The sequence below is a fragment of the Trichosurus vulpecula genome, chromosome 2 (genome assembly GCF_011100635.1).
Source record: "Trichosurus vulpecula isolate mTriVul1 chromosome 2, mTriVul1.pri, whole genome shotgun sequence".
NCBI lineage: Eukaryota > Metazoa > Chordata > Mammalia > Diprotodontia > Phalangeridae > Trichosurus > Trichosurus vulpecula.
Genome location: NC_050574.1, coordinates 268806695 through 268834243, shown reverse-complemented (window position 1 = coordinate 268834243; position 27549 = coordinate 268806695). Strand labels below are relative to the sequence as shown.

At 42.3% G+C, this 27549-nt stretch overlaps 1 protein-coding gene across 1 annotated transcript in view; it reads left to right on the top strand.

The window, feature by feature from the left end:
- GRIK4 (glutamate ionotropic receptor kainate type subunit 4) overlaps positions 1-27549 on the top strand; it is a 457202-nt gene that overhangs the window by 283958 nt on the left and 145695 nt on the right. The window contains exons 10-11 of the mRNA XM_036745295.1: positions 22506-22613; positions 25423-25626. Coding sequence (XP_036601190.1) covers positions 22506-22613; positions 25423-25626 — 312 coding nt within the window. The remainder of the gene's footprint in view (positions 1-22505; positions 22614-25422; positions 25627-27549) is intronic.

The following is a 27549-nucleotide window of genomic DNA, read 5'->3' as shown; positions in this document are numbered from 1 at the left end:
TTAAGAAAGTTCCCCTTAGCAATATACCTGTGAAAGGTACCTGATTTGGTTCTCTTCTAACATTTTTATAGTGTACATCTGAGTTCACTTTGAGCTTATTATAGGATTTGTGTAAAATGTGGGTCTAAACCTAATTTTTTTCAAACTTTTCTGGTTTTCTCAGTGTTCTTGTCAAATAAGGACTTGTAGGCAGTTTAAGTTGATTGAACAGTTATTGAATTCATTTTAAAAAAATTTTCCTTATCTAGCCAGTTCCATGACTCTAATTTTCTATCTTTTTAACTATCACCTGATAATTTTGATGATTGTTGCTTTATAGTATAATTTGAGGTCTGGAAACGCTCTTTCTCCTTCATTTCTATTTTTTTTTTCAATATTTGCTGTGAGATTCTGAATCCTTTGCTCCTACAAATGAATTTTGTTACTATTTTTTGTCTGGTTCTATAAAGTATCCCTTGGTAGTTTGCCAGGTATAATGCTAAATTTGTCAATTAATTTAGATAATGTAATTTTTATTTTATTGGTGCAACCTGATCTTGAACACTGAGTACCCCTCCAACTACCTAAGTCATTCTTTGTTTCTTTAAATAATGTTTTATAATAGTAGATATGAAAAAAAATAAAAAATAGTAGCTATAGAAATCTTGAATGTGCTTTGATTGATTACATCGTACATGTTTTATTCATTTTATAATTATTTTAAATGAAGCTTCCCTTTCTATTATTTACTCCTGGATTTTGTTTTTGCTGTATAGAAATACTATTGGGTTTTGCAAATCTAATCTGTAACCTGCTACTTCACTGAAGCAACTAAATATTTTGGTGCATTTCTTTGATGATTCTTTAGAATTTTTTCAGGTAAACCATCATCTTTTCTGAAAATAGTAGGAATATTATCTCCTGTTTGCTATGCCTATACCTTTACTTTCTTTTTCTTGTCTTACCACCATCACTAACATCTCTAGAACTATGTCAGTTAATAGTGGGGAAACTAGGCATGCTTTGCTTTCTATAAGAAAACTTCTAGTATTTACCCTTTGCATATAATACTAACTTTTGGTTTTAGATATATGCTGCCATTAAAAAAGGTCCTTCTCTGCCTGCCTTGTAGGGCCCAGAGAAGTTAAAGTGACAGGTCTAAGGTCACGCTGTCTATAATGCTGTGACCTTGGGCAAGTCACTTAACCTCTTTGGCCTGAGTTTCCACAGCTGAAAAATAAAGATAATAATACTGCATTACCTACTTTCCAAGACTGTAAGGAAAGTGTTTTGTAAGCTTTAAAATACTGAACAAATGTAAGCTATTAAATCTTGGATTGAGAAAAGCAGTACCACTAGCCCCCTGTGCCCTCACCTGAGAATCTCGGCAAACTTTGGAGATGCAGCAAGGCAACGGGCAACCATCCTGGGAAAATGTCAGGTAAGGCTTCAAGATCTCTCAAAAGATCCCAAAATACTGGTTGGGGCTCTTTAGGATGGTTTTTGATGAAAATCATCTCCCTTACTTGCCTTTCCTTGACCTAGAATGTCAGATGTGGAAGGAACTTTTGAGTTCATCTAGTTCACGTTTTTCCTTTTTGTGGATGAGGAAATTTAGACCTAGAGATGTGAAGTGACCTGACTGAGGTCATGTGGCCAGTGAGTGGCAGAGCCAGGTTTCAGACCTAGGTCTTTTGACTCCCAAGTCCATTGCATCTTCCATTATGTCATCCTCCCTCAACCTGACCCTTGGTTTTCCCCTATCAGATTATTGATTCAAGATGGAGATGGCAGGGAACTAGGGTATGGATGTTGATGTGTAATTTAAGCAAAGGCTTGGGCAAAGGGAAAGTTGAAAGGATGATGATGATGATGGTGATGACGATGATGATGATGATGATGATGATGATAGTACTATGTCTTATACTTTTCAAAGCCTGGGCTCAGAATCTCACAGATTTGTAGAGTTACAGCATTTTAGAACTAGGAGGTATCTTCGAGATATTTTTGTCCATCACGATCTCAGTTGATCACATGAGATTATATTTCTGGAAAGTGCAGTCAAAACCGTAAAATGCTGAACAAAGGAAAGGTATTATTATCAGAGCCTCAAAATGTATCTTAAGAAGTAGAGCAGTTGTTATTTTTGTTTTACAAGTGAGGAAACAGAGAGTTAGAGAAGATCTAGAAAGACTAAATGATTTGCCCAAAGCTTCTCAATTCATGATAGAGCTGGAAATAGAACCTGGCCATCTTTCTTTGTCTTATACCATAACAAAGTCATCCTTGTGATGATCAGAGGCCGTAGGTAGATTTTTAGCCCAGATATGGGTCCTTGCAGCCTCTTGGAGACACACTCTTATCGGTATAATGGGAGATTCCCTGTCCATAAGGAGCTTTTGACATTTTATAAAATTTATAAATTATTTATAAAGCATTTGTAAATTCTTTGTCTCTCCTTAAATTATCAAATTTTCTCCTCTCCCTCCTCACCTCTACCTCTCAGTTTTCCGGGATTCCTTCAAGACTAGCTCAAGTGCCATCTTCTTCGGGAGACCTTTCCTGGTCCTCTCATCTGCTAGTGCCTTGCTCTCTAAGGTTACCTTCCATCTTTATCTTCTCTGTATGTAGATCATGGAGCAGCTAGGCAATGCAGCCAATAGAATGTTGGACATGGAGTCAAGATCTGAGTTCATAATCTTCAGACATTTACTAACTGTGTGAGTCTGAGAAAGTCACTTAACTTCTGTCTCCTTCAGTTTCAACTGCAAAACAGGGGTAAGAATGGCCCCTACCTCACAGGATTATTGTGAGGATCAAATAAGATGTGTTAAGAGTTTTGTAAACCTTAAGGTGCTATACAAATGTTAGCTATGATGGATCTTGTATGTACCTATTTATGTATTTGTCGACTACCTCCATTAGAATATAAGCTCCTTGAGGGCAGGCATTGTTTTTGCTTTTTCTTTGTAACTCCAGTGCTTACCACAGTGCCTGGAACATAGTACTTAATACATTATTGTTGATTGATTGACCTCTTTACCTATCAGAGCACATATATTTTGTCTTCCCCATTAAGATATAAGCTTCCCGGGGACAGGTACTATTTTTGCTTTTTCTTTGCATCTCCATCATCCTGGGTCATCTCCAGTCATCCTGATGAATATCTGGCCACTGGACCCAGATGGCTGTGGAGGAGAAAGTGAAGCTAGTTACCCTGCACAGCCCTCCCTCACTCAAATCAAAGTCAATTGCAAGTCATGTCATCATTTCCCTGATGTCATAGTCCTCTTTGAAAACGAAGGACAAACACAACAATCTCATCTCCATCACTTAGTACAAGGCCTTGCACATAGTAAGCACTTAATAAAAGCTTGTTGACAAATTAACTGACTGCATGCACATCATCATTCCTTGGAGCTCAAATAGTTGCTTCTTTCTCCTAGTGGCCAGCTCCCTTTCTATAGGAAGACCTTCAGTCTGTTGCCTAGCTCCACTTCCTTCTTTTTCTCCTTATCAGTCACATTTTTCTCTTCTTGACATAGATAAAATTTCTATTCATATTCTCTCTTTTTTCTTAATTTTCCCTTTGAAACTTTCTTTCCTGTTCCAATCCAATCAAATAAATGTTTATTAAGTGCCTACTATGTTTAAAGAACTGTGCTAAGGACTGGGGATACAATTAATAAAAAGAAAGGCAGCCCCTGCCCTCTAAGAGCTTACAATCTATAGCGGGAGACATCAGCAGGAAAGTGGGACGTGGATGGAGGGGGAAAACCAAGAGGTAGCAGGATGGGAGCCTCTTGTTTTGTGGAGTTGAAACCAGGCAGAGCAGCAGATGCAAAGTGTAATGAGCTGAGAGTTCAGTTTCTGCCCTCTATAAAGGAAAGCATTGGGAGGACTTTGCTACACTGTCTTCCAGCCCTCCAATCAGAGGGGAGAGGAAGTAGAAGGAGGTGGTATCAATCAATTGTTTCCTGATCTGTGAAGGAACTCACCATGGTATCAACTTTGATAATAAGTAACAGAATCCTGACTCTGTAGTAAGAAGCCAAGCTAGAATTTAATCTGATTCCAAATCCAGTATTCTTTCCACTGCTTAGCACAATGCCTGACACATAGTAGGTGTTTAATGAATGTTTATTGATTGATTCATAAACTATACTGGGGTTTTTTTTGGCTGTTTGGAGTATTCTTTGAGAAGTAGAGACTTCCTTTAGGATGAAAGAGATTGTCATTTTTAGGGAAGTAAAATAGAGGAAATTTTCAGGACATTTTCCTGTGGAAAAAATTGCTATACACAAAAGCATCCTTAAATCATGCATTATTCCATTTGTTTTTTTTTTGAAAGGAGAATATTGCTAGCATCAGCATCTTCTCACAGCACCCCTCTTCACATCTTGTGGAACACTTGGGTTCTCATGGAAGACAGCTTTAAAAATGTTGTTTTTAAATATAGAGTAAACTCGGCGACACTGAAACTGCAGGCATATCTTTAAAATTAAGTCGTTATTAGAAACATTTGGGCAATGTGGAAACTGGGTAAAGCCATCAGAAGTTTACCATAGAATTATAGATGACAGTGATGAAAGAGATCAGAGAGATCATTTAATGCAATCATCTCATTTTGTAAATGAGGGACCTGAGGAACTGAGGGGTAAAGGGACTTGGGGGAAATCACATAACCAGTGAAGAGAGGAGCCTCAACTCGAACCTGGGTTTCAAGTTTCCCAGGCCAGTTTTCTTTCCACTATACCAGTATGGCCTTGGACAACTTGATGGGATCCAGCTTTCATGGAGCTCTGTCTCTCTGTCTCTGACTCTCTGTCTCTTCCTCTGTCTCTCTGGCTCTCTCTGTCTCTGTCTCTCTCATTCTCTCTCTCCTTTTCTCTCTGTCTCTCTCTCTCCCCTTCTTCTCTCTTTCTCTCCCTCCATATCTCTTTCTCTTTCTCCTCCTTATCCCCTGCTCTCTCTCCTCATTCTCCCTCTCTCTCTCCTCCCCTCTCTTTTTCCCTCTTCCTCTCCCCTCCCTCCCTTCTTCTTCTCCCCAAGAAGCACCATGGATAGAGTAAATATAGTAGATAGGCTACCTTGTTTGAAATCAGAAAGATCTGGATTCAAATCGCAAACATTTCCTAGCAATGTGACCCTGGGCAAGTCACTTAACCTCTCTCATGAAGTTTCCTCATCTTAAAATGAGGGGTTAAAATTGATGGCCTTTGATTTCAATTTCAAATTTCAATTTCAAATTCCTTTCAGTTATAAATCTATGATCCTATGATTAATACTCACTAGGGTTTTAATAACCGAAAACCATCACATATATAATAATATCGGTTGTTGTTATCTTACTATCACCAACAAAATATGTGTGTGTTAAAGAAAAAAATACTACAAAAAGTGAATCTCTCATGGTGGAATTTCAGTATCATAGAATGATGGATCTCATTGCCATTGGGTCCAACCGACTTAGTTTTTAGATGAATAAACTGAGTATCAGTTTAACTGAGGTTAGCCAACCTTCCTCGGATCACACAGCTAGAACAAGTCAGCTAAACTCAGTTAAACTGTTCCTCGGTTAACAATAGAACTATTTGGTGGAAATGGGATGGCATCTCCCTAGAACTCCCCAGTGGCACCTTATAAACAACACTTCACCTGTAGGTAAGGACATCTCTGTACCCAATATTTTCATACTGCTCCCTACAAGCTCAGGGCCTCTAACATGCTTTGGGACAGGTAGTATCCCAAAATACAATGTAAAACTGTAAAGTACCGTGTTAATGTTATGTATTCTCATTCTTACCTGAGGTACTAATGGCTGTAATAAGAATAATTAATGTGTTTATGCCTGCTAGGGAAAGTTTGTACATTTTAACAAGGATTTTCCGCAGAATGTACTAAAGCCAGCTCCTATTAGCTGATTGTTAAATTTTCATCGTGAGTGTTTACAACTCAGAAATCAGCAAACAGCACAAATCAGGTCTTGGTTTATTGTTTTGTTGATTGTTGAGACTTAATAATGTAATGAAGAAAAAATAATGCAGATTAAACTTAAAAGTGTGCTGGGGATTTTGTTTTAGAGATCTGATTATTTAATGTTTATCAGCACAGCCCCATGTCTTCCAGAAATAATACTGTGAGTCAGGAAAATGAATCAAATGATTGGTTATCAGACACTTTGACAATTCAGGCTAATGGAGGGAAAAGAGATAGCTTTGGCTGGGAGAGAGAGAAGGGAGCCCTCTTTCTTGCTCCTGGCATATCACTATAATTATTAATTTGTTTGTTGTTTGTTTATTCTCCAACTACAGCTTGAGCTCACCCTACTAGGGGACAGTAGTGACCAAGGAGTACAGGCTGGATTTGTTGTATAGAAAGGGCCGGGCCTTAGGGGTAGAGCTGATCCAATCAGCCCTCTTAGCACTTGGGTTCCTATGATAGTCCCCTTTCTGAGCAAGATGAAGGTATAGGAAGATCACCCCTGGGCATGAGGGCCCTAAATATAAAGCCACCAGGCTCGAGAGAGTGGGAGTAATCCACCAGTGGAGATCATCCATTGAGCTGTGGGTGGAAACCGAGTGTCTGTAAACTATAATCATAAGATCTTGGGTTTGTCTATCACTTAAAACCTTTTCATAGCACTTTCAAGGCTGTTATCTATCCCCACCAGCATCCCCAAAGCAAGGCAGGTATCATTATCCTCAATTTGGGGAAAAATAGAAGCCCAGACAGAGTAGATAGTTTGTTCAAGGTCACATTATAGATTAATGGCTGAGCTGGGACTGGGACCAAAATCTCCTGAGTGCTCATCTTTCTGCCTGGTCATAAGGCCTCCGTTGGGGGGTCAAGGAGATAAGAGTGCTACTAATAACAATAACCCTTTTAGCTGCACTGGTTCAGAAAGCACCTACATACCCATTCCTTCATTAGCTCTTTACAACAATCCCAGGATGGAAGTAAGACAGGCCTAGTTTATTCCCATTTTACAAATGAGGAAGCAGAGGTTCATAGAGGGCTTCAAATGTAGATTTGGGACCTCCACCCTCTCTTCTGACTCTAGGTCTATTACCTTTTTCATCTCTTCATACTATGTTTCCCATTGACAAAAGACCAAAGTTTTCAACCCAGGCCTCATGATCCCAGTCCCTTAGAGCACATCCAATCTAATGAGATTGGAATGGCTCCCAGAAGGTAGTGACTGGTTAATTAGAAGGCTTTGAGAAAACTCAAGGTTATCGTTGGGGACTCAGACATTCAATCCAATTTTATGTACTTTCAAGCTAGTACCTACCTAAGGGTTCACTCATTTCCCTTGAATACCTCAAGACTCAGAACTTGCCATCGATGTTATCAGATCTGTCCTGGGCATCACAGCCCACAAATAGTTAAGAGGCTGATCTCTAGGGATGGCCACTAGCTCCAGGGCTTTCCCTCTTCAGGCAGGGAGTACCCTTGCCCCCACCACCACTCCCAGGCCATCTTAAAATCCTTTTCCCATGCTCAATCACAAAAGTCTTCACCCAAAGGCTCTTCCTCCTCCCCTCTCCCCATCCCCACCCAATCTCAAAGACTGACATCCCACCATGCTCACAATCCTTACTGTCTGACTCCTGCACTCAACAAACTTCACCAACTTACAACTTCACAACCACCCAGACCCAGAGGGCCAACTCCTCAAGCCTATTCTGCCATGACCCATAACCTATTTAGTTATAGGCTGGTTAACTATAGCAAACATCTATTGCCTCTGTCCACCACCATCACCACCACCCCACCAGACCCAGCCTTAACAATTGGTCCTCATCATACTGGCCAGCCTCTTCTCCATCCTGCCTTGCAACGACCAGGGGTGGAGAACCTGCAGCCTTAAGGCCACTTGTGGTCTTCTAGATCCTTAAGTGCAGCTTCTTGACAGAATCTAAATTTTACAGAACAAATCCCTTTAATAAAAGTCCATGCCTACGGCTGCCAGACAGGCTCCCTTGCCTGGCTGTCAGTCACGTTTGCACACGTGGAAGAAAAAGTCTACAATGTCTATAGCAGTGCTTCTGAATACAAAGGACAATTCTCTATATGTACATAAAATATTAAATATCATAGAACAGTGTGCACACCCACACACATATATAGAGTTGTTAGAAAACCCCTGAGGGTTTTTAAAAATTAATAATTTTTTACCTATTTGAGAAAGAACAAAATGACAAATGGAATTGCAGAGCTTTGCCCTGGAATCTGTTTCTCATTCCTTGGGAGGCAGCAAAGTATTGTGAAAAGAGGACAAGATTCAGAAAACCCGGGTTCAAGTCTCACATCGGCCACGTACTAGCTGTTATAACATTAGCCCAATAACTTCTAATCTTTATACCTCAGTTTCTTTATCTGTAGAATGGAGAGAGTTATGTTTATACTGGGCATCTCCCTGCATTGTTGTGAGGATGAGCTGAAATAGTAGATGAGATAGCATTATGTGACTGTAAATTGCCATGTCAGTATGAAGAATTCACCTTGGGCTTGACATAGCTTCAAGGGTCCTGGGATGGAGCAATAAGGTGTGATCTGAAAGAAGGTGTGTCTCCCCCCCTCCCACCTTTCCATCTGTCTTCCACCTTCCACCCCACTCCTATATTCTGGAATCCAATGCACTGGCCTCCTGGCCACTCCATGAACAAGACACTCAAAACCCCAGGCATTTTATCTGGCTGCCTCCTAGGCCTGCTATGTTCTCCCCGCTCATCTCTACCTCCCAGATTCTCTGATTTTCTTCAAGTACTAGCTAAAATCTCACCTTCTGTAGGAAACTTTTCTTGACCCCTCTTAATTCTAATGTCTTACCTCGGTTGATTGTTTCCAATTTATCTTGCACATACTTTCTTTACTCATAATTGTCTATATGTTGTTTTTGCCATCAGACTGTGATCTCCTTGAGAGTGGGGCTTGTCTTTTACCTTTCTTTGTAAACCCTGTGCTTCGCTTAGTGCCTGGTACATAGTAGGTGCTTAATAAATGTTTATGGACTGCCTGGCGCTTAGCCACCTTCAGTAGGCCTCATTTCTGATGCAGGTGCTGTAAACTTCTTAATCATTGTAGGGTTCTAGCACAGAGGCAGGTAGGATCGTTTGAAAGAGTAAACAGGCCTTTTCCCAGTGACCTATGGAGCTACTTACAAACTTTGCCTTTAAAAATCCTAGAATCCTAGAATATTGGAACTGGGAAAGAACTTTTTGGAGAGAAAGTCTCAATGCTTCATTTAAAGGATGGGAAAACAGTTTGAAAGAAGGGAAGAGGCTCGTCTGACGTAGCTATCTACATAGCTATCCAATCAAAGAACCAGAACTAAAACCTAGGTCTAGGTCTTGAACTCAAAGGCCGGTGCTTTTCTTGATATTTCTTCCTCCCATGGGTGTTAACTCTTGTCAACAGTAATCTGAGCCCTGGTTACTGTCCAGTGGTCTGGCCTCTAGGGAAACCATTCACTTGGTTTTTGTGAATGTTGTCTCATCCTCCCCAGGACCCTCTGACTCCCATTGGTACTTGCTCTTTCCCAAACTATTTTCAGCAATTTGATCTCTCCTAGAATAGTGTGTGAACTCTGTTTATTCTTGCCAGGCTCACCAGGGAGCCCTGCTGATTCCTTCCTCCTCCTTTGTTACTGTGTTTGAATTAGCATCAGTAACAGATGGGGTAAAAAGCTAGGAAAATGAGTGACTCTGAGGAATCTACTTTAAAATACTGCTCAGTACTATGTTCAGCCACAACTCTGTGAAAATAGCAATTTCCCAAATGTCTCAGGGATTTCATTACAACTCTATATCATATAATATACACATGCACCATAATAATTCCTTATGTTTTTGTATAGCACTTTACAAAGTATTCAAAAGATTGAGACCTCAGAGATCATCTAGCCCAGCCTTCTCATTTTATAGCTGAAGAAACCGAGGCTGATGAGGAGTAAAGTATCTTGTCCGATAGATGAGCCAGGATTCAAATGAATATCATTTGACATCAAATCAAAGACTCCTTCCAATACAGCGTGGGGCTGATGCCCATAGAACTGTAACATTTCGGCCCAAGGCCTGGCTCTGACAGCTATGTGTCCTTGGGCAAATTATTTAATCTCCCTGAGCTTTAGTTTTCTTATCTATAAAATGAAGCTAATAACATATACACAATCCACCTCAGGAGGTTGTTGTGAAAAAAGTGCTTTGCCAACTGTAAATACTAATACAGCATCCTCAGGACCACCTTCCCAACTTGGCACGTGTGTTTGTGAATTGGGTCTAGTGGGGAGAGGGGAAGGAGAAGTCACTACCCTCAGGGGTTTTAAGATACCCTGTGGGCACTTCTAAAATTATAACCCATGAGTCCCCACCTGTGAGCTCTAATAGTCTTCCAATAGGAACAATTAGCCCGAAGCAAAGGCATTTACCAAAAAGGCAGGGTAAGAATTATAGTTGCAACAAGCCCCCCGCCCCATCTGGGGACATACTTTCCCACAAAAGCATAGTGTCAGTGGGAGAAGTGGGCACATACTTAGAATACACTGGTTTTGAGACACTTATATGGGAAGTGAATGTGGCCCAGGCAACTCATGCCTCTGACATTGTAGGGCCGCGATGGCCTTTCTCTTTTCATGGTGTTTTAATGCTGTCTTTCACATCCACTGCCCTAAGCCGAGTGGGTCAGTTGTGAGCCCAGCTCAGCTACATTCCCGAAGTCTACCCCCTCTTTGCTGCTCAACTTGACTTCTAGGGCTAGTTCTCTCTTCAATCCAGTCAGCTCTCTTCTCTGCTGCCTGAAGTCACACTCCTTGAAACTGCTTCCTGTCCCCAACTGTGTCTCTTACTAGGTGAGTAATTCCATTGCAAGAGCCATATCAAAGGGGAGTTGGAGGAGAAAATCCCATCTACCCACAACCTACCCTCTGGTACAGGCACAGGGACTGCTTCCAGGGATGGCAGGCTTAACGTTTTAAAGACCAGGTTCTGTCAAAACAGGGTGTTATGAATTAACAGGGGGAAGCTAAAGGCCCAGTGTTTAGAGTGCTGGGCCTGGGGTCAAGAAGATCTGAGTTCAAATGTGACCTCACACACTCTGGGCAAGTCACTTAACCCTATTTGCCTCAGTTTTCTCATCTGTCAAATGAGCTAGAGAAGAAAATGGCAAACCACTCCAGTATCTTTGCCAAGAAAACCCCAAATGGGGTCACAAAGAGTCAGACGTGACTGAAATAGGATTGAACCACAAAAATAAGTAAATTTTACAAATAACTAACATTTGGGCATTTGCATTTGGAAAATTAAGTATTATACAAATGCAATCTAAATATTGTTATTAAGTGCCTGTGCTTTTAAAAAAATAACTATTTTAATGAAAAATTATTCCAAGATACATTACACAGTTCCTTAACTTCTCAAAGAATATGGATGCAAGATTATTTACTTTCCCAGGCTGTGATAGAGTCATATACTCATGGACTGTTGAAGTAGGTAGAGTTATGTGCCCCTACACCAAAAAGTTCCAGATTGCTATGTTTAAAAAAACTGTATTCTGGTTTTTCACTTTATTTATAGTTTGTCTTTTCCTCCTCCTCCTCCTTTGATCATGGGCTGTCAGTTATTATATCTCACTGCTGTCAGCATGCCTGCCACTGTCTAGTATACTACCCCCACTGCTTGTCCATTTCTAAGTTGCTGCTTCAGATTTTCTGTGGACTAGAAAGCCAGAGAAAGAAGCTTGGCAGAACTATGTGTAAATTAAAGTGAATATGCTAAGGGGAACTTGAGGGGCTTTACCGTGAAAATGGAATGTTAGTACATCAAATTGTGACGTATAGGTCTTGGTATCAGTTGCTCATAGGTAATTTTCATTTAACCTTGGATTCTCCATTGTGATTTTTATAAGTGAAGCTGCCAAAGAAGCAACCTCTGTATTTGTGAGGCATGATTTAGAAAATCTGTTTGTGTTGACTGTCTGACAATGCTGAATCAATGAGCAATTACCAGATGTTAGAGATTCTTAGAATCAGAAGGGAATCGTTGAGTCCAATTTCCATCCAAATAAGTCCAACCAACTCCATGCCAGTGGTCATCTGACCTGTTCACTTCCAGTGATAGGGAGCTCACTACCTCACAAAGAGGCCCCCTGCATAATAATCATAGCACATTATGTAGTACTTTACTCATAATAACCTTATGAGACACAGAAGGAGACTCTTTCCTCAATTTCATCAGTTTCATTGATGAGGAAACTGAGAGGTTGATGATTTGCCCATGCTCACACAGCTACGAGTCAAAGGCAAGATTCAAATCCAAGTTGCCTGATGCCAAGCCTAGCATGACATTCATTACATTAATTAATTCAATTTAACAAGCATTCATTAAGCACCTTCTAGGAGCAGGGCACTGTGTTGGATACAAAGGCAAAAATGAGATGGTGTTGGACCTCTAGGAGCTTACATCTCTCAGTTTCACTGCTGGGCAGCAGCAATTATTAGAAAAGCTTTGCTTTTACGGAGCCCAGCTTTGCTTTCTTTCTCTCCAGTGGTCCTCATTCTGCCCAGAACAAGGAGAATAAGGCTGATACCTCATCCACACGACAGCCCGTCAGATACCTGAAGACAAATCATAAATCATGTCCCTTCTCTTCTTCAGTGCGCATGTGTGTGTGCGCACATGTGCACGTGTGCATGCTCATGCATGTGAGCTCACATAGACACGTCAGTCATATGTGTGTATATATAAATGTTCAAATTATTATTAGCCCTCCTTTCGTGAAATGTTTCGTCTAATAGTGGTTATATTCAGCAGCTGGAAGAAATACAAATCAATTCTAAGACTCACATTCGCATGTAAAAATCCAGTATCCATTCTGCGCATGTTACTTGTTTTCTAGAGGTCCACTCACATTTCTGGCTGTATGAGCTCCTGCTCATTTCTGTGGCTGTGTAGGTTGCATCTTGGGTACATCACACTATGTGTTCTGCACACTTAGGAGCCTAAGACTCAACAGAGACTCAGAGGGAAGAGGATACTCTATTTCTTATCATCCTTCTCCCTTTTAGTAGGGACATAGGAAGAAAGGAAGGAAGGAAGGAAGGAAGGAAGGAAGGAAGGAAGGAAGGAAGGAAGGAAGGAAGGAGGGAGGGAGGGAGGAAAGGAAGGAAGGAGGGAGGGAGAGAGGAAAAGAAGGAAGGAAGGAAAGAAGAAAGGAAGGAAGGAAGAAAGGAAGGAAGGAAGGAAGGAAGGAAGGAGGGAGGGAGGAAAAGAAGGAAGGAGGGAAGGAAAGAGGAAGGAAAAGAGGAAGGAGGGAAAGAAACATTTATTAATTACCTACCATTATGTGTCAAGCACTGTGCTAAGCAGATTAAAAACATTATTTGATCCTCACAACAACCCTGTGAGGTAGGTACTATTATTAACTTGATTTTACAGGTGAGGAAACTGAGGCATTCAGAGGTGAAGTAACTTTCCCAGAGTCACATAACTAGGGAATGTCTGTGTTAGACAGATGATACACAGGAGGCACTGGAGATTTGGATTCCGGCCTCTAACAGGTTCGCTCTTGATCTGGTCAGACAGGAAAGAGAGCTTCCAAGGGGTGAATAACAAGCTTTATTCTAGTCTAGTCTTCTCTAACACAATATTGCTGATAATGGAAGCACCACAAACTCCTGCAGCATTCCCTTATCACCCTTCTCCCAGGGGGTGGTGAGAAGGGGGGGCAACTACCCCTAAGTCTCGACACAGTCAATCGAGACAGGCAAAACTTGTGCATCCTCTAAATCCCCTCAAGCCTCAATGGGGGCTGGTTGAGGCACACACAGATTCCCCCCTCCAAAGCCTTGATGGGGGCCAGTCAAGGCACACAGCATTCCATCTTGTGCATTTACCTATAAAGATTCCCCAACTCACTGACCAATGGCCACCTGTGTTATAGGGCATCAGACAAAGAAGCCATATTGCTAGCAAGAGCCTCACAAGTTTACATCACCTTATCTCTGTATTTCACTGCACAGTCACAGTGGATATTTACAGTGTTAGCACACATGTTTATATTATTTATCCTTATATAATGCTTCACAAGCGTGGTGGAGATGTTTTGAACCACGAGCCTGGGAACTCATATCTAATACCTGGGAAACAGAGATCGTTACAGCCATGCATCCTGGGAAACTGAACTTTAAGAAATAACAAAAATACACCCTACACACATTAAAATTTACCTTACCTTCACTAAAATTCACCTTACTGACAGGCTGACACTACAGTTATCCCTTTTACATCTTGGGGGTAAGGGTGTAGTGCCCCCACAATCTGGAAAATCCATGTAAAATTTTTTGGCTCTCCTTTTGAACCAGAGAAGAAGTCTGAATTATTATGGTATTAAAAGATAAAATATATGTATATTATACAATACTATTCATATATTTTATGGATTTCCAGGTTTCTAAACTTTTTTCTGTGTTGTCTGCAGCTTCTGCTAAACTCCCCCAAAATTCCCATTTAATTTCTTATGCTAACCCGAGATATATCAAAACTGTGACGGGGAAAGTTGCAATGTGGAAGGGATAACTGTAAATCTGAACTCAGGTCTTTCCTGACACCATGCTTAATGCACTATTCACTGCCTCAGCACCACCTAGCTGCCTCTAGACATCATCGGATGTTAGAGCCAGAAGGAAGCTTAGAAATCATCTTATCCAACCCCCTCCTTTTACAGATAATGAAACTGAGGCCCAAAGAGTAGAAGGGACTTGCCTAAGATCACTGGCTCATTAGTGGCATAATTGGGACTTGAACTCTAGTGGCCCCCTGTGGCAGACTGTCTCCCTGTGTGCCTTCTGTGTTGTATTATCTTCTAGGCTCTCTGGAAATAGAGACGAGACTTTTAATTTCAAAGGTATAGGAAATTTGCTCTGGACCTTCTTGGCAACTTGTTGTCTTAAAGAATTGCCTAGAGCACTGAGAAGCTAAGTAACCTGCCCAGCGTCACAAAGCCAGCAAGAATCAGAAGCAACATTTGTACCCAGGTCTTCTTGGCTCTGAGACAAAATCTCTATCCATTACAGCTCCAACACTTGGTAAGCACCTGCTGAGTGCAAGATACTGGGGGAGATGCAAGTAACCAACAGATGAGTCTTTGGGGACCTAGTAAAGAAACAGAGTGAGAGAGAATTGGAATTGGCTGCGTTTAAGCCCTAAATGGTCCTAAAGTCTCTGGTGGTCTCTTCTACATTGATGGAGAGGCAGAAAAAGTGAGAGGAAGAGGCAGGATCTTATACACCCACTACACATGGTGGAGGGCAGAGATGAGACGAAATGTGGAGGCAGGTGATAGGGATCTCAATAGAACACACCACTACAGATTGTCCCCATCCCCATCATCATTCACGAGCTGGATCTTGCTAACCCCAGGTGCATGTATGGCCAATAAACTTCTCCCACTCTGTCCTCTGTGTAGGGTGAATGATCCTCTGTCTCCTAAATATCCTGGTTCTGCCTCTGCCTAGACCTTGGCTTCTTGCTTCAGCTGCTTTTCAACAACTAGAATGGAGGGTAGTTGCAGGCTGGGGATTAGTGGGCGAATCACATCATTGAGCCTAATTAGTGCACCAGTTTCTTTCAGGCTAACAAGAGGGGATGGAGGAAAATTCATTTCCTGGCTGTGGTTTGGGGGCACTAATTGGCCTCCCTGCCATGTGCCTAGGGGAAGATGCATCACTCAGAGTACATTATGATCCTGCTCAGGCAGGATCATACAACAGTAAAGACTTCTTACCTAGATGCAAGGAAACAGTTACTAAAACAAAGCAAAGGGTAGATTTCAGTCTACATTGGATTCCCTAGGTTGGGAGGATGTAGTGGCAATGAGGAATGGGAGAGGCAGGGAGAAGGCACAGGGCAATGAGATGGTCCTGTGTTGTTGGTCCAAGTGGGGACAGGCTGAAAGTTGGGAAAATAAAAAGTTTAGTCTTCAATTCAATTCATCTGACACTTATTAAGCACTAGCTGTGTGCAAGGTAATAGGAGAGAGACAGAGATAGAGATGGCATGGCCTCTGCCATCAAGGACCTGCCAACTCACTGGAGGGATGACAAAGTATAAGGAAGATGCATGGAGTGGTCCAGGCAAGGTGCTAGGTGAAATCTGAAGAGGAAGAAATCACTTTAATCTGGGGCAAGCAGTGGGGAAGGAGAGGCTTCCCTGGAGAGGTGGCACCTGAGTTTAGCCTTGAAAGAAGGAAGGGGCCTCAAAGAATCCAGACAAAATGATGTGGAGGTGGGGTAGTGGCAGAATCCCTTCCAGGGATGGAGGACACAGGGACCAAAGTCACAGAGAATTGAGAGAGCAGGATGAGAGCAGGGGATCATCAAATACTTAAGGAGTTCTAGTATGAGAGCAGAGTGGATAAGATTTATCAGTCAGATTGTGGGAGGCCTTGAATGTCAGGGTCAGGAGTTTAGACTGAATCTAGTAGACAAAGGGGAGGCACTAAAGGCTTTTTGAGGCACTAAAACCTTTTAGAAGGTTACTTGGGCAGCAATGGGGAGGATAGAGTAGAGGGGATCAAAGGAAGGTAGGAAGATTAATTAGGAAGCCAGTATAATCTAGAGGTAAGAGAAGGAACTCATAAAGTAGCTGGAGGGCCTGGCTCATCTTGCCCCAGGCACAAAAATACCTAGGCCCACCCCTGATGCTAATTATGTTAGCCTTTCACACTGTTCAGCCTCACAATTCTACCAAATGCTAGGCTCCTCATTTTATAGATAGGGAAAACTGAGGCACGAAATATCACAGCCTTTAGATTGTGAGCTCCTGAATGTCTGAGAGTGTTTGTTTTTGCCTTTCTTTGTATCAGAGCCCTTAGCATAGTACATGGCACAGAGGAAGTCACTTAATAGATGCTCATTGATGTGAGACAGTTTTCCTCAGAGCCACATGGAGAATCAGAACCAGAAAGGCCAGTATTCTCAGACAACTGTTAGAAGCCTGAGAATCAATTCCTAGTCCTCCTCCTCCAGCGTGTCCACTCTGGTTGAGTGGATCATGGCTCACTCTACACCCAAGTAGCAATCCCTCACCTTTCTTACTGTAACTGTTTGAAAGAGAGATGAGAAAAGGAAAATGCAGCCACTGAGGTTAGCCTGGCTGGCCCTCTGATCAAGAACAGCAGGTCCCAGGGCACAGGAGCCAAGCCTCATTTGTCTTTTTTTGTAGTACCCAGGTGACCAGTTGGTATGAAAAAATGGCAGGTGCAGACCTGAGAATTAAACTTCATTCTGCTTCCGTAGCCTTGGTCTCCAAGGAGCCTTATAGACTTTGCACAGCCAGGAACTTTAATCCTAGAGGCAGCCCTGAATTGTGAGCAGAGTCAGGCAGAGGCTGAGGCAGAGGCATTTTTCCAGGCTGTGTCATCCCAGTCTAACAAAGGATGAGAATTAGCATTGGAAAGGAGTAGAAAAAAGTGGAGAGGAGAATGGATTGGGGCAGGCTGATACTAAATAAATAAAACTAAGTGGCCCAGTAGATAGAGTGTCAGGCCTAGAATCAGGAAAAATAATCTTTCTGTGTTCAAGTCTGACCTCAGATACTTACTAGCTAAGTGACCCTGGGCAAGTCACTTAGCCCTGTTTGTGTCATTTTCCTCATATGTAAAATGAGCTGGAGAAGGAAATGGTAAAGCATTCCAGTATCTTTGCCAAGAAAACCCCAAATGGGGTCATGAAGAGTCAGAGAGGACTGAAAAACGACTGAAACAATAGGTATAATTATTGATAATCTGCTAGCTGACAGAAATATTTTTATATCACAACTCAAATATTATGGAGTATAATACCGAAACAGTGTAGGTGGGCAGGGAGAAATGCAAATGCTTCTCCCCATTTTGTAGGTATGGAAACTGAGGGGTAGAGGAGAAAAGTAATTACATCCATGACCACACAATGTGTCATAGAACTAGAGCATCCCAAAGTTAGAAGAGCCCTGAGAGGTCGTCTAGAACCATGCTTCTTAAACTGCAGGGTCGAGACTCAAAAAATTAGGCAACAGTAAAAGGTTTCTGAATATGCAACGACTAGAAATTAATTAAAAATCAAACTCGTCATGTATCTGAGGTGTTTCTGGCAGCGCTTGACTGTGTTGCATCGAGGAACTTCACTCAGCCTTAGTTCTGAACACACAGCATGCGAGCTTTGCACAGCTCGTGGCCTCAGGCCATGCAACGCCTACGAACTGTACCAAAAGGGGAAAAGGAATGGAGTGGAAAAAATGGAAGAAGCCCTGGTCTAGTTCACTTGAGGCATGCACCCCTGCTCTGACCTTCCTGACAAGTGGACATCCAGTCTGTGACCAAACACCTCCAGTTCAAGGCCAAGATAAAACATAGGCATACTTCATTCTTACTGCAAATTCAGTATATACCTAGACCTGGTACCTAGAAGCCCTGGCACTCCAGTCTGGATGCCCTCTACTCAAGTGAGCTGGGAGCGGGGATCTAAATATTCTAGGACTGGTGAAGATCCAAGAGGCAACCTGGCCTCCCAGGAAGACCTGAGTTCAAGTTCTGCTTCTGATAACATATAGTCACTGAGAGTCTCTAAGATTCTAAGTTATAACCAACTTGCCAATCCACATGGGTGAAGGGAATTTCAATACCATGCCCTGCCTACACTGGTTAAATCACAAGTCTAGATTTTTTTTAAAGATTATCCAACTGCCTGGGAAGGGTTATGCTTTAGCATGCTCCAGAGTGTTTGGATAAGAACCTCCCCAGAGCACACTGGCAGAACCCTTGATGCCTAGCAACCAAGGGCTCAGGGCCCTGTGGCTGTTTTTCTTGTTCTCCTAAAAGAATATACACAATGAAGTTATGATGTGGAGAAAGGTTACAACCACATATATGTCCCCTCATCCTGAGAGCAGGTATTCTGCCCTCTTTTGTACCCCCCAGAGCTTAGCACAATACCTGGCATTTAGCAGACACTCAGTTGTTGTTGTTGAGTCTTGGTGATCCCATTGGGCGTTTTGTTGGCAAAGGTACTGGAGTGGTTTTACTTTTCCTTCTCCAGCTCTTTTTACAGATGAGGAAATTGAGGCAAACAGGGTAAAGTGACTTGCCCAGATTCACATAGCTAGTCTGAGGTCAAATTTGAACTCAGATCTTCCTGACTCCAGGCCTGCCCAGCTCTATCCACTGCTCCAGCTAGCTGTAGGTACTTAATTAATGTTTATTGATTGAGCCCCTACTCCAATTCATACCTAACTTAATATGGCAGAAATCCTTAGCTTGAGTGGTCATAATACTGGGATCTGGGTCATATCAAATATATCAAGGCTGTGACTATTTTTTTGTAAGGTTCATGGCATACCAAGTCCTATGGGATGGCTCAGTTCAGATGAAGAGAAGGACTCTGCTTAGTAAGTGAGGAGATAAGGATGGGAGAAAGTCAAATGAATAGAGTGACCAGAACTTTGTCCCAAGTTGCCAATAAGGTGGGGGAGGGGCGCAGCACTTACTCCCTGCAGCAATCCTCTGCCAGCCCTGAGTGATGATTCTCTACTCCAGAGCAGCCTACTCGTCTCCTGGGGGTGCCCCTTCCCCCTCTGTCATGCCCCATTTCTGGTGCCTCCTCCGTCTCACCTCTTCCTAGCATTTGCTGTATTGGAGTCCAGCCAAGCCCCAGGGCCCAGAGATTGTCCCTGGTGACATGCTGTCCCCTCTTCCAGTGTGACTGCCCCTGAGCTTGTCATATCTTCTTCTATGTGTCTGCATCCCTGTTCCCCAGATGAATCTTCCTCAAATGCTGTGCTCCCTGATTACTACTCTGCCACATGAGCAGGATGGAGATTCTATAACTAGGTAACTTGGGGGTGCACAAGAGGGAGCAGAAGTCATTAAAAACATAATGTTAACAGCGGGGCCTCATCAAGTGATGGCAAACACCAACAATTTAGGAGACCCCAGGCTGTGGGTTACTCATGTGGAGAATGGCTTCATCCTTTTCTTCCCTGGATTGTATATGGAGCTTTTCTCCTGAAAATTCCCAGAGCTATCCAGGGAGGATTTTATAGCCTCAGCCTTCATGACACAGCCCTGAGCATTGGTGATATGTGGAGCAGGACTAGGATTTAGGGAGGCAGGAACGTGTCTCATTTTCAAATGGGGTGGGAGAAGGTTATGGACTCTGAAGCTCAGAGAGGAAGGACTCTGTTCAAAGTCACACTAGGAAGCTACCTGAAGAAAGGACTCAGGAGGCCCCCTGGATCTGTCCTCAACACTATTCTGTTCAACATTTTTATCAATGACTTAGTCAAAGTCATAGATAGTGTACCTGTCACATCTGTGGATGACAGACAAAATGCAAAGAATAGTAAGATGCTGGGTGACAGCATCAGTATCCAAAAAGATCTTGACAGGCTAGAATGATGGGCTGAATCTAATAAGATGAAATTTAATAGAGCTACATGTAAGGTCTTACTCTTGAGTTCAAAAAAATCAGCTGTACAGAGACACAGAGATGTAGCTAGCTAATACTTCCTGTGGAAAAGCTCAGGGTTGGGGGAAGGAGGAGGGTGGACTGGAAATGCAACGTGAGTCAACAGTATGGCATGGAATCCTAAAAAGATTGGCAGCATGAATGGCATAGTGGAGAAAGAGCTAGCCTCGAAGTTGGGAGCTGGGTTCAAATACTGCCTCTGATAAATGCTGGCTGAGTGAGTGACCCAGGGAGGAAATCACTTAACTTCTCAGTTTTCTAGGCAGCTCTGAAAGCTGCAGAGCAGGGGCTGATCTTCATTATTTGAGGAGGTGCCCTCACCTGGGGTTTCTTTATATCAATGAAATCACTGGTCTATTTTCTACCCCGTCATATCATTTTAGACTGCATTAGATTAAGGCTGAAGAAGTATAGTGTCCAGACCAATGGAGTAGTTAATGCTCAATTCTCCCCTGGTCTGGCCACAGCTAGAGCAACATGTTAAATTCTGAATGCCTCATCTTGGGAGTAATGTTGAGGAGCTGCAGCAAATCCAGAGAAGAGAGTGCTTAAAACCATGCCCTAAGAGGATAGCTCAAGGACAGCTAGGTGGTGCAGTGGGTAGAGCACTGGACTTGGAATCAGTAAGACTCCTCTTCGAGTGTTCAAATCTGGCCTCTGACACTTCCTAGATGTGTGACCCTGGACAAGTTGCTTTGCCCTGTTTGGCTCAGTTCCTCATCTGTAAAATGAGAAGAAAAAGGCAAACCACTCCAGTATCTTTGCCAAGAAAACCTCAAAATGGGGTCATGAAGAGTTGGACATGACTAAAATGACTGAACAACAAAAAAGAGAATAGCTCAAAAAATTAGGCATGTTAAGCCTGGAAAAGAGGACATTCGGAGGAAGGGGAGGATGAGAAGGGATGAGATAGCCATCTCCAAATATTTAAAGGCAGCCATGATGAAGAGAGAGTCTTCCTCACCCCCCCCCACCTGGCTCCTGTAATAAGGAATCATAACAGTGAGTGGAAATTACAGAAATTCATTTTGACTCAGAATGAGAGGAACTGTATTGTTAATTAATGCTGCTTCAACCTGGACATTGCTGGAAGTCTTCAAGCTGGGGTTGAATAACCACCTGTCAAGGATGTTATAAACATCATGTTCAGCTGTGGGATGGATTGAATGATCCCTGAGGTTTGGTCCAACTTGTTAATAATTCTATGATTCCTGCTTCTTGGTCCAGAAGCCTCCTCTCCCATACCAGTGTGTGTGTGGGGGGGGTGTTTTGGAGGATTTTTTTGTTTGTTTTTGGTGGCAAAATGAAAGCCAGAAGGTGACCTAACAAGTTTTTTAAATGTTGTTACATGAGAAAAGGCTGTTGATGAGATCAGAGTGAGAGGAAGTAGGTTAATATGACAACATGAAGAGTTTAGGTTAGACATCAAAAGGGCTTCCTGACATGATTCATTTAGAAAGGCTCATTGAGGTAGGTTGTGGAATGGCCTCCCTAGAGGTCTTTGGAAAGTGGATAGATAATGATAGTCACATTCACATGTAGAAGGATTAACTAAACAAATTCTTATAGTCTTTTCTTGTCCTGTGATGGCTATTACCAAGTTTTTCCCATTCTTTTGGGTAAGAGAACCTGACAGAAGCACTTTCCATGTCTCTTTCTTGGTTTTCTTTTCCCTCAGAGTTCTCCTGTCCTTTTTCTTTTATCTTCACATGCTTACAGGTCCCCTGAATCTTTCCTCAAAATTCCCACCCTCTTCCCTACCTGGTCTTTTGTTCATTTCCAGTATATTAATTCTGGTCCATATCCCTTACCTTTCTCTCCCTGAATTGAATGAACTTCCACCTGAGGGAACAGAACTGGCCTCTCAAATGTCTTTCAGGCACAGAAATCTGTGATACTGTATTTCTCTCCTGACCCCAATTACCTAAAAATATTCACAGTTCTCTAGGTTCCCCCCAAATCATGTCCTCCTTGGGGAAAAGCCACCCCCAATGTCTTCCCAGTCCTCTCCTATTGATCTCCTCAGATCGGCCAGTGGCATGTGTCAGAAGGCCTCAGCATGGACAACCATCTCTCCTCCTCCAACATCTCCGAGAGCCTCTTCAACACCACCCTGGTCGTCACCACCATCCTGGTAAGCCAGGCCTCAGCCTCTACCTCTCCTTTCTCGGTATCCCCAGTTCCCTAGGAGGGTATGCCCCTCAGGGCTAATCAGTCACAAAATTCCTGGTAAACAGCCAATCCCAGTTCTAATCATAGCATTGAAGCCAATTGATGACAGTGTAATTAAAGTCAAGTTGCTGTTTCATTTGGAAATATTATTTGATGGGTTCCAAGGCACCTGGGGAGGAAGGCTAGAGTGGGAAGGTGGTGCCATTGATAAATGACTCTGGAAGTAGGGCATTTAGAATGCCCCAGACAGCTGCTTGCTACAAAGAGAATGTGGACTTGTGGCACAATGGGCAGTCCAGATAGAGAGGGGCCCGGTCTTCCTAAACTGCTCTATGTCCCTAGACACTCTGCCCAGTTCAATGCCCTTGTTGCATAGGGGCAAGATGAGCTTCCAAAGGGGGTAAGTGGGTATGTGGGAGCAAACCTGCCTTGTTAGTGCCTTTCTGGGTTGGAGAATGGACAGAAGTAACCTGGACACAGTGACTTACGGGTTGATATATAGGGCACATGCCTAGCCTTATTTGCAGACCCATTTCACCATGCTCTTTAAAGTCATGGGATATCTTTGCATCCTCACACAAATAGAAATAGTAACCGGGCTGTCTAAGTGATCATCTAACAAGGAAGGAGAAAGATATGGAGACATCAGATATCTGGAATTTTTGTGATATTTAGGATCATAACCCATGAGTCCCCCAGACATGATTCATTACTCTTTCATTCATTCAATAAATATTTCTTAGGCACCTACTGTGTGCCCAACCTAGCGCTAAGTACTGTGGGTGATGCAGAAACCCTATAGGAGTTTGGGGGGATATAAAGCCTATGTATAGTGGGAACCCAATTAGGACATTGCTGGTCCCTTTCCCCCTGAAAAAATGCTGGTGACACCAGGCCTTCTCAATAATTGGGAAATGCTTGATGATTCTGAGAGAGTCTCTGGGTCTCCCAAGAGGTGAAGTGAGCCAGGATTGTTTCATCTATTGTCATTGTATCCCTAGCAACTCATATAGTGCCTGGCAGATGGTAAGTGTTTAATAGATGCTTGTTAATTGATTGATTGCTCAAGGTCACACAGGGCAGCAAATACTAGACTCAGGATTTGAACCCGAGTCACCTGACTCCAAATCCACAACTCTCTCCACTCACCTTTTAATAACAATGACCTATTCAAATATGTAGTGTCAGACTGTGTTCTCCCTAAAATTCAGTACACATCTGAGTAGGGTCCCTGGCTTGAACTGACAGTCAGTGTGTGCTTAGGGAAAGCAAATGTATTGATCGATTGATTTCAGCCAAGGAAAACAGCATCTGGGAGGAAAATCTGCTGAAAGGAAGAAACAAATATATCATATCCCAAAGTCAAGTAGTGGTGGCCTTTATCTGGGTGATATTTTGGATGATTTCTGAACATAATTAATAAAGGTTTGTTGAATGAATGAATGAACATGAATAATGGAAAGTTTTCCATAAATATGGTGAGGACTCATAGATTTTTTTCCAAAGAATCACCTTGCAAATTATTACTAACCCTATTATGGTTTTCTTCCCTGCCCCTCCCATTCCTCACCACTACTATCCCTCTTCTACCACACATAAACTTATACTGGCTATGTGTTAAATACGTTTACTTTGAAAATTAAAGAAAACGTTAAATTAATTTGGAAGGACAGAAATTTCAGCAGAATTTCATGACACACCTTGAGATTCATTTTAATTCAATTCAACAAGCATTCATTGAGCATTGTACTCAGTACAGTGTGCATCAAAGGTGTCAAACACGCAGCCCCACCAGAAGCATGAGACCCACAGCACTCCAAAGTGTTGCCAGACCAGATGAAAATGTAATTGGGAAATATTTAATAAAATGCAATAAAGCATAGGTAATGTTAATATGTGTTTTTCTAAGTCAATGTGCAGCTTACAGGGATCCATATGTACCAGTTTAGGAACCCCTTCTCTATTTGAGTTTGGCACCACTGCTGAATATTGTACTTTGGAATACAAAGACAAAAAACAAAACAATACCTGCCCTCAATTGGCTAAGATTCTACTCAAATAACTGGAGCCATCTTTGAGTATGGCCAAACCAAGGCTGGAAATCCCTAGCCCAGTCTTTTTGTCCAGCCTTATATTCAATCCTTTTTAAAGGATTGACTGAACACCTATTCTGTGCCCAGCACTGTGCTAAGCAAGAGAAATATGACATAGACTCTGCCCTCGAGGAATTTACAGGCTAGCTGAGGAGATAAGACTTGTATGTGGTCCAACTGGGGAGAGACAGAGCTAGTAGTCACAAGGCAGGGAACTGAAGGGACCGCCTATGTGGAGATGACTTAAGAGACTTCAGTCAAGGAAAAGGTTAATCAGAGAAGGCTTCATGGAAGAAGTGGGAGTTTAAATTGACCTTGAAGGATTGGCAAGATTTAGACAAATGGAAGGGATGGGCAAGGGAGGATATCTTAAGAGAATGGAAAAGCTTGAGTAAAGGGCTAGAGGTGGAAATGACCAGGACACACATGGGGAAAAAAAGGAGGGTTTTGTCTCATTCCCACAAACATAGCCCATGCTTTGGACCTTCTCATCATTCAGAGTGTCCATCTTTAAGGTCTCACATTTAGAGCTTCTCCTCTCTGATCACCACCTCCTTATGTTCCACCCCAATTCCTCTGCCCAATCACTTGTGCCCACCCTTCTTGAGTCTTGCCAAGTGTGTGCTATTGAGATGCCAGGGCCAAGATGAGAATGACAGCTGCCTAGTTTCGCTGCAGGAGAACCCATACTTAATGCTGAAGGGGAACCACCAAGAAATGGAAGGCAATGACCGCTATGAAGGCTTCTGCGTGGACATGCTCAAGGAACTCTCGGAGATTCTGCGCTTCAACTATAAGATTCGCCTTGTTGGGGATGGAGTATATGGTGTGCCTGAGGCCAACGGCACTTGGACAGGAATGGTCGGGGAGCTGATTGCTCGGGTAAGAAAGGGACTGTGGGTTGGCTCAGACCTAGATTAAGAAGGTGATGGGGAAAGGGAAATGGGGGTCTATATTCATATTCAGCCCGCACTACCTGTCATAATCAAAAGCATTCTTGATTTCTTTATTTGGAATATTTTATTGATGCTTTGGTTGCGGTATTGTTTCTATTACATCACTGTTATTTCCTGTCAGTCCTCCTCCCACAAACCCTCCTTTATAACAAAGAAAAAGCATTAAGCAGACAAACCAACTCATTAACCATGTCTCAATGCACCTCACATCCATAGTTCCTCTTCTCTAACAAGAGAAGGAAAATATGTTTCATCATCCATCCCCTGAAATCAAGACTGGTCATCATGTTAGTCTGAATTCTAATATCTTTCAATATTTTCCTTTCAATTGTTGTGGCCATTGTTCTCTTCTCTTGGTTCTGCTTTCTTTGCTCTGCATCAGTTCATTCAAGACTCTCCAAGTTTCTCTGAAGTCCTCCTAAGGTATTATTTCTTATTCCATTAAATTAATGGAATATTCCTTTAATATTCCATTAAATTAATCTGTTGGAATTTGTTCAGCCATCTCCTGATCAATGGACATTGATGTTGCTTCCAGCTATTTGCTCATGCAGAATGTCACTGTGAATATTTTGGCACATATGGGACCTTTCACTATCTTTGACATCTTTGTATTATGGCGTCTTAGTTATCTGGAGTGTTCTGAAAAATTGTAAGGACTTAATAAATGTTTCTTAACTCAGGAAATATTAGAAAATTTGTGGATATTCCAAACTCATTGCTTCTCCAACTGAAAGTCAATTTCCTTGATCATAACTCAAATTGGGCTAATTTGAGAGGTGGCAACTAATGGGGGAAAAGTAAGCCTGAGGATTTTCTATCAAGTGAATGAGCAGTACTTATTTTGTTGCTTGTCTTATTATTTTTTCATCTCTATTATCCTTATATAGCTGAGGTAGCCAAGGGCAAGAAGTATAGCCAGACACTTGGGTGGTCTTGTAGATCTTAAGGACTAATGTGCAAGATAGGGTTAAAATTCCAGCACACCATAGATGGCAGGACAGAGGGATTGTATAAAAGGGAGTGGAACTACAGGGAAATCTAAGTATTCTTGGTATAGGCACAAGGTTAAATACTCTTTAAAAAAAGGTCTTTCTTCCAAAAGAAAATAACTAAGTCAGGGCAACTGGGTGGCACAGTGAGTAGAGCACCGGCCCTGGAGTCAGGAGGACCTGAGTTCAAATCCGGCCTCAGGCACTTGATACACTTACTAGGTGTGTGACCTTGGACAAGTCATCACTTAACCCCAATTGCCTTGCCTTACCCCCTCCAAAAAAATAACTAATTCATTGTTAATCCTGGAACAAGATTGGAATCATAGACTTAAAACTGGAAGGGAGTTGGTAAAGTTCATCAGTTGTAGGGCTGGAAGAGGGAGCTTTAGTTATTCCCTAATATGCCCCCTCATTTTACAGTGGAGAAGAGAAATTGAGACCCAAATCAGTTGAGACTTGTTAGTGAGTATCAGAACCGGGACTAGAACCCAAGTCTCCTGGATCCCGAACTTTGTGTTGGTTTTGTTCAGTCATTTCATTTGTATCCAACTCTTCATGACTCCATTTGGGCTTAGAGTGGCTTGCCATTTCCTTCTCCAGCTCTTTCTACAGATGAGGAAACTGAGGTAAACAGGATGAAGTCACTTGCCTAGGGTCACGTAGCTACTAAGTGTCTGAGGCTGGATTTGAACTCAGGGCTTCCTGACTTCAAACCCCACACTGTATCCACTAAGCCACCTAGCTGCCCAAACTAGTACTCTTTTATTATCGTGATCAACCTTTTCAGTTTTTGCATGTATGTAGGTATGTGTTTACCTTAAGTTTGGCAATAACTCAGTAGAGAGAGCATAGCT